Source organism: Bos javanicus, chromosome 11 (genome assembly GCF_032452875.1).
Source record: "Bos javanicus breed banteng chromosome 11, ARS-OSU_banteng_1.0, whole genome shotgun sequence".
Taxonomy (NCBI): domain Eukaryota; kingdom Metazoa; phylum Chordata; class Mammalia; order Artiodactyla; family Bovidae; genus Bos; species Bos javanicus.
This window is the reverse complement of record NC_083878.1, coordinates 2,545,039-2,552,472: the sequence shown is the minus strand read 5'-3', so window position 1 is coordinate 2,552,472 and position 7,434 is coordinate 2,545,039. Positions and strand designations below refer to the sequence as shown.

At 51.2% G+C, this 7,434-nt stretch overlaps 1 protein-coding gene across 1 annotated transcript; it reads right to left on the bottom strand.

The window, feature by feature from the left end:
* Nucleotides 1-291: 291 nt before the first annotated feature.
* Nucleotides 292-7,432, bottom strand: CIAO1 (cytosolic iron-sulfur assembly component 1). The gene is made up of 7 exons (XM_061431499.1): nucleotides 7,084-7,432; nucleotides 6,110-6,258; nucleotides 5,547-5,658; nucleotides 5,348-5,436; nucleotides 4,900-5,101; nucleotides 3,728-3,815; nucleotides 292-2,916 (listed from the first exon to the last, which is right to left on the bottom strand). The coding sequence occupies exons 1-7, from the start codon at nucleotides 7,220-7,222 to the stop codon at nucleotides 2,676-2,678; spliced, it is 1,020 nt and encodes a 339-aa protein (XP_061287483.1). The 5' UTR covers nucleotides 7,223-7,432; the 3' UTR covers nucleotides 292-2,675.
* Nucleotides 7,433-7,434: the final 2 nt, after the last annotated feature.

The window sequence follows — 7,434 nt, the reverse complement described above, 5'->3', positions numbered from 1 at the left end:
TGTCTGACTCCTTGTGACCCCATGGACTGTAGCTCTCCAGGCTCCTCTGTCCGTGAAATTCTCCAGGCAAGAATACTGGAGTGGGCAGCCATTTCCTCCCCCAACCCAGGGATCAAACCCACATTTCCTGCATTGGCAGGTGTATTCTTTACCACTGAGCCACCAGAAAAGCCCTTTTTAGGAGTAAATGTGCATAAAACTGGAAGATGATTCTGATAGGATAATTTCCCTAGGTTGGCAATTTTCTAGTCTTAGGACCCCTCTACGCTACAAAAAAGAACTCCAAACAGCTTTTATTATTTGGGTTATAGCCACTGATGTTTATTTACTAGAGTAAACGCATTTTAAAGTAACTTAATTAACATTTTATGAAGAACAACTTCGAAAACAAATTCAGGGAGAACAGCATTTTACATTTTTGTAAATCTCTTTCATGACCAGCTTAATAAGACAGTTGGATTCTCACAACTGTTTTCAAAACCTGTTGTGTGAATTGATGTAAAGCTGACTTCACACAGGTAGGGAGTTGGAAGAAGTTTCTAAATTGGCTTCTCAGATAATAGGGGCTATGAGATACGTCACTACACAGGTGGTAGATTCTTAAAGGCAATGTGGATGTGAAACCTTATCAGTGAGCATACTTACCAAGAGCAACACTTGCATTAAAACCCACTTGTCTCTTACACTTTTAATGAGTCTTGCCCATGAGTGTCTTTGTAACGTGCCTTAGTCACTTGGAAAATGCTCACTCACTAAATTATGCAAATCTTTCTTTAATACACTTCATCATAAATCATGTATTCCTATCACCACCAATCCCCTCAGAAAAGCCTAAGCATTGAGAAGATGTCAAGCTCCTGATGTCAATATGGGTTTTCACAAATTTGAATTTTTGCTGGAAAGCTTGTTTTATCATTGGCAACACGATCAGTTTCCCTTGAAGTGACAGGCTCATTCCATTCATTTCCCAGAAAATGTCTCCCAGAAAATGTCTCCCAAATAGCCAAGTCTAAACACTACAGTTTGCTCATTCTTGCAAGTAGAAATGGTTACGCCATGGACACGGCTGATGGAGCACGCAACCGCACAACTGCTTTTCCTCGGGACAGCCTCACCTCCGTGTGCAGCATGGCCGCAGCATGCCTGCTTCCGACAGAATGCTGTGTGCTCAAGGGTGGAGATCTAATACAATTTATTTGTATTGGTTCTACTGAGGATGTTTCTCAGTGGAGTTGGCAGTATTTTCACTGAGGGCAAGGCATGGAGACCCGACTGCAGTATCTGGTGCCATTCCCTTGCTTCGGAGGTGCTGACCTCTCTACATGCCCTGAAGCACTCTAGGGATTTCTATTGACTGGCAGGCACATTTTGAGAACCACGGCTCTAGATACTGCCCCAGCTGTCTTCAAAATCTAAGGTCATGATTTCTGTGGTATAAAACTGAACTGAAGGCCATGGCCTTGAGGATGGTCCTCAAGTCAAAACCCACTTGGTCGTGCCTGTCTGAGGACAGCCTGAGACCCCAGCGCTGCCGGCCTGTGCCTGTTTTTCTACCTCTTTCAGCATTATTTCCCTAAGGGGCTGCTTCTTACCACTCGCCCCCACTATGGAAATCTAACATGACAGACCACAGAGTATTTATGTACTGTGGTTCTTTAGAGGGCACATACTGTCCCTTTAGGATTATTTTGCCCCTCACCCAAGACCCAATTCGGAGAAGGCAATGGCACCCCACTCCAGTACTCTTGCCTGGAAAATCCCATGGATGGAGGAGTCTGGTGGGCTGCAGTCCATGAGGTCGCTAAGAGTTGGACACGACTGAGCGACTTCATTTTCACTTTTCACTTTCACGCATTGGAGAAGGAAATGGCAACCCACTCCAGTGTTCTTGCCTGGAGAATCCCAAGGACAGTGGAGCCTGATGGGCTGCCGTCTATGGGGTCGCACAGAGTCAGACACGACTGAAGCGACTTAGCAGCAGCAGCAGCAGCAGGACCCAATTTTCACCCCCACTAAGACTGTATGACTTGTGGCCAACAGTAACTTGCTGCTAGGGTTCACATTCTCTCCGTTTATTTCTCAGCACTCCCCGACTGTCATCACAGCACCTGGCACAGAAGGTATGCAAGGGTTTCTAAGGGAAAGCAGAGGGGTCTCTTATTCTAACAAACGTACATTAAGGAATTAATTTCAGTACTGGCTGCATGTCTTAAATGCAAGGATTTACCCAGAAACTGGGAAGACAGGGCCTACTTCAGAGAAGGACTCACCATGAAATTCTTTTAAATTGTGAATGTCCCTATAACATAAAATAGGACTTGGGACTCGGATTATTTGTATAAAGCTTATAGTCTCAGAAAGGGCTGAGCTACATCCCTCCTACATAAAGATACAATGATTATAAATAGTATACTTAACCTCTGCTCTCCAATTGAACACTGCCCTAAAGCAAAATCTGCCTTAAGTACAAGGCACAGATATTCTGCAGCTCTTTACCAGGGCTCCGTGTCAAAGGGGGAAGAGTGAGTGGGCCGGTGGCCCTGAGCCTCTCCCCAAGTCTGAATGCAGGAGGGCCAAATAAAGGAAGGTCAAGGATGCTCCTGGTCCTCTTAGGGACTGGGGAAGTCCGAGGACATTTTCTGGGGAAGCACGATTCTATCCAAAGCCAAAGTGGCTCAGATGCCTTCAGACGGCTGATACTTCCAGAAGGCCAACTCTCCATCGTCACTGCAGGAGGCCAGAAGCCCCCGTTCCTTGGGGTTCCAGGCCACGCAGTTGACATCCTGGGAGTGGGCCTGAGGCACGTGGGCTGTCAGCGAGAAGGTGGGCTGCTGCGGGTCTGAGCCGGGATCCTCCTCAAATACTCGGATAGCATCATCCCCACAGGCGGTAGCCAGGGTCCCTGTCAGCTGACACCTGGGGGGTGGGGGGAACAGGTGCGTCGGTGGCGTGCAGGTGGCTCCTCCCTCCCCACCTGGCAAGTCAGGGGCGAGGGGCTGGTGCTAGTCTCAAACTCGAGGACGCAGCTGTAAGTCTCTTACCCTAGAGCCTCTAACAAACGTAGCTGCAAACATCACCCCAAGCTTCAAGTGCTGCCATCTAGGTCTCTTTCCATGTAATTAACCTAAAAAACTACATATAACTCTGAATTGTACTTTTCTCACTTGGCACAGCAGTTGCCCTGACATGAAGTGTTCCTGACCGTTTTTTTAAACTGATGCGACAGGTCACTTAATTTTACCATACTTAGTCCATTTTTGCTATTTCCAAATGTTTGATAGTATAAATAAAACTTAGATGCACGTCAACTTTTTCAGTTATTTAGGGTTATTTCCTGAGGAGAGATTCTCAGGGCCCGAACTGCCCTCTGACCGACTCTCCTATGTGAACGGTATGGCTTTCCTAGGCTCCCTAAGGTAGAAGCAGTGTTACCAAACCATAAAACCCGAGCCATGAAGCCACAGTTTCAAGAATACGTATTTCTGGATGGTTTGATGCTGTGGATGGTATGGAGCTACCCTCAGCCTGGGTCTAAGTCTGTCCCCTGCTCCTGTGAACCCTGGGCCAGCCAGTGCTAAACCAGCATGGAGACAGTCTAGCCTGATCTGATGACATGAGGGTGGCTGCTCTATATCCCCACGTATTCCCAAAGGCGAAAGAGCACCCTGACTTCTCGAAAATCACTAGAATGGGTGGGCAGGGTGGAGGGGAGGAGTGGCGGTCTTACCAAGCGACGTCATAAATGGTCCTGGAGTGGAAGCCTGACAAGGTGCAGACACACTTCCAGCTGGCCTCGGAGCCGCTGCATGCAACCCCTGCGTGACAGACTTCTCTTGAGCCTTGGGCGTATCCATGCCCTGGGCACCTCAGGGGAGAACCTGCCCCGCTGCAGAGGAGACCCTGACTTGCCCTCCCCCATCCGCACCACCTGAGGCCTCATGCTCACTCCTGTCCCCATCCACCCTGATCTGCCTTAGACACTGCAGCCAGACTGGCATTTTCACACCAGGGTTCGGAGAAGAAGACGTCCTGCTCCTCAAAATCCCTTTTGCTACAGACTATGTCTGACAACTTATCCTGCCTTTTTGGAGAAGACTCTTGAGAGTCCTTTGGACAGCAAGGAGATCTAACCAGTCAATCCTAAAGGAAATCAACCCTGAATGCTCATTGGAAAGACTGATGCTGAAGGTGAAGCTCCAATACTTTGGCCACCTGATGCGAAAAACTGACTCACTGGAAAAGACCTTGATGCTGGGAAAGACTGAGGGCAGGAGGAGAAGGGGACAACAAGGGATGAGATGGTTGGATGGCATCACTGACTCAATGGACATGAGTTTCAGCAAGCTCTGGGAGATGGTGAAGGACAGGGAAGTCTCACGTGCTACAGTTCATGGAGTTGCAAAGAGTCAGACACGACTTAGTGACTAAACAACATCAGGCACCCAGCCCAACCTACCTTATTTCTCTCCAAACTCCTTATGCCCTATGCTCCATCTACCCTATGCAAATCCCTGTTCCTGGTGTAAACGTAGGCCGCCTTTACTTTCAATGCCTTTGCTCATGTGGTCCTCTTTGCATCTAGAATTTCCTTTTTTTCTTTTGTGGCTATGTCTGGCAACATGTGGGAGCTTAGTTCCCTGACCAGGGATCAAACCAGTGCCCCCTGCATTGGAAGCATGGAGTCTTAACCACCGGAAGTCACAGAAGTCTCTTATGTTAAAATGCTACACATTCCTTTCAGTCTAGGCCCCCTTCCCCAGAGCCTCCCTGGACTCTTCCAGCACTTTCCCTGGAGCCCTCCCACGGCACATCTATGAAGGGCCCAGTTTTCTGTGACTCATCCATGTGTCTCAGCCCCTCCGCAGAGATGGGCCTTCAGCCCCTAGGCTGGGCCCTCACCTTGCTCGTTGCCTGGAAGGTACTGGCGCCAGATGCGCACGGTGCGGTCGTCGCTGCAGGACGCCAGGCGCTGGCCACTGGGGTCAAAGGCCAAGCTCCACACGGTGGACTCGTGGCCTTCGAGGGTGGCGCAGCACACCCAGTCATCCTCTTCCTCCCGGTAGAGCTTCACTGTGTCGTCGTAGCTGGCGGAGGCCAGCAGCTGTAGGGGAGGCCAAGGACAGCACCGTATGTATGTGTAGGGCCCGGGAGTGTCTGCGGTTCCAAGACTTCTCCCTCCCGGGACAGGACAGTCCCAGGGATGTGCTTTTATAAAGGGACTCACTGACATCTTCTGGTCACAGATAGAGATTCCTGGGAAAGCCAGGTTGAGGCTGAAGAGCAGAAGGCAGCTGGGTACAACCCTCCAACATCACAATTACTTCCCACCAAGACACCTGGCTCTTACCTCCTGGCTCGGGTGCCAAACCACATGCTTGACATCCTGTGTGTGGGAGTTGAGGACACTGACACACTCATACTCATCCTCTTCATCAACTGTGGAGAAGAAAAGAAGGGGCACACAAGCTGACCGTCAGGGGCACAAGGGTGGGGCGCGGAGACTGGGTGGCAGGCTCCCAAGTGCACCTGGAGGGATCTGGACTCACCTTCCCAGACCCACACACTCTTGTCTCGGCTGCAGGTGGCAAGGAGGTTGCCAGATGGAGCCCAGGCCACTGATTTGACCTCATTTTCATGGCCCTCCAGAGTGGTTACACACTGCGAACAGTGAAGAGGGACTAAAATCAGTGCCAGCTCAGACCCCTGTGGTCCTTGCAAGTCCACTCCCACTGACCCGGGCCGGCTCTGGTTCCTAAACCAGGAACATCCCTGGTGGTCCGGTGGTTAAGAATCAGCCTGCCAGTGCAACGCACACAGGTTCCAACACTGGTCCCCAGAAGCCTCCACACGCCCTGGAGCAACTAAGCCCGTCCACCGCAACTACTGAAGCCCAAGAGCTCTACGCCTTTACTCCGAAGCAAAAGAAGCCACCACAAGGAGAGGTCCACGCACCGCAACAAAGAGCAGCCCCCACTTGCCACAACTGGAGAAAGCCCACGCGAAGCAGCGGAGACTCAGCACAGCCGAAAATAAAATATTAGAATAAAAAAACGTTCCTAAACCAGCCCTGGGGATCAAACAGGCAACAATCCTGGTCCCATCTATTTACCTCAAAGTCATCCTCATTCTTCTTCCAAATGCAAGTGGTGGCATCAAAGCTGGCCGAGGCCAGGTAATTTCCGCATGGAGACCAGGCCACCTTCCGCACGGTGCGCTGGTGGCCTTCACAAAGGACAGATTTGCAGATCCAGCTGTCACCTGAAAGCAGAGGACAGGTCAGGCTCTGGAGCTGGGTGCACAAGAAGGTGCTGAACACTAGCTGTGCCGTTGGGTAACAGGGTCCAGCATCAGAGCCAGGCTGGGGGTCAGAGCTCAGTGAGTGTATTGAACAACAGGCTTTAACTGACTCCAGTTACAGTTACAGAAAGCTGGAGGCATCCTTCTGAAACAAATCTGAGGAATCACCCTCCTGATTTAAAATTGTCAAGAGTACCTACATGCGTGCGTGCGTGTGTGTGTGTGTGTGTGTGTGTGTGTGCACCCGCCCTAAGCCACTTCAGTCACCTCTGACTCTTTGCGACCCCATGGACCATAGACTGCCAGGCTCCTCTGTCCATGGAATTTTCCAGGCAAGAATACTGGAGTGGATAGCCATTCCGACCTCCAGGGGATCTTCCTGACCCAGGGATCCAACTGGCCTCTCTTGTGTTGGCAGTTGCCACCTGGTAAATGCCCTCGGGTTAAATTTAAACTTCTTCAACTGCTGCAAATTACTTTGAAGCCTACTTTCTTCCTTCTCTTCTCATTTTCCTGCCTCAGCAATTATCACAATTTCCCTAACAGTTTCAGTCTCTCTATTGACATTTTAGCTTCTAGTAGTTGCTGACTCCTTCACCGGAAAACCCGTTCTCAAAGTGGCTAAGGTTCAACTCTAAGAAAACCCCTCCATCCTCTCCCTCGGCCCGTGACCATCGTCCAGGGTCTGCCTGTCCCGCAGGCTGCGTACTCCCCGAGACTGGCACCCACATCAAGCGCAAGGAGACCCCTTGGCGGCAGGGGTCGTGCAGCCGGATCGGGGCTTACCCTCCCTGCCCCAGATGCGGACGCTGCGGTCGCCACCGCACGAGGCCAGCAAAGTTCCCGCGGGGTTCCAGGCCAGGAACCAGCAGCGGGAGTCCGGGTGCGCCAGGATACGGCTAAGCAGCACCAGCGAGTCCTTCATGGCTGCCCGGCGCAGGAGGAGACAAAAATGAGCAGAGCCAGCCGCTCCGACTGCGGTTCCCACAGAGCAAACCCCTTGGGCCCGACTGCCAGGGTCCACCCTGGAAATGAAGCGCCCGCTGCTTCGGCTGCGCTGCCTTCTGGGAGTTGTAGTCGTCCTTTCCCCACCCTACTCCCCCAACCGCGGCCCCACCTCAACGAAAAGCATCACGG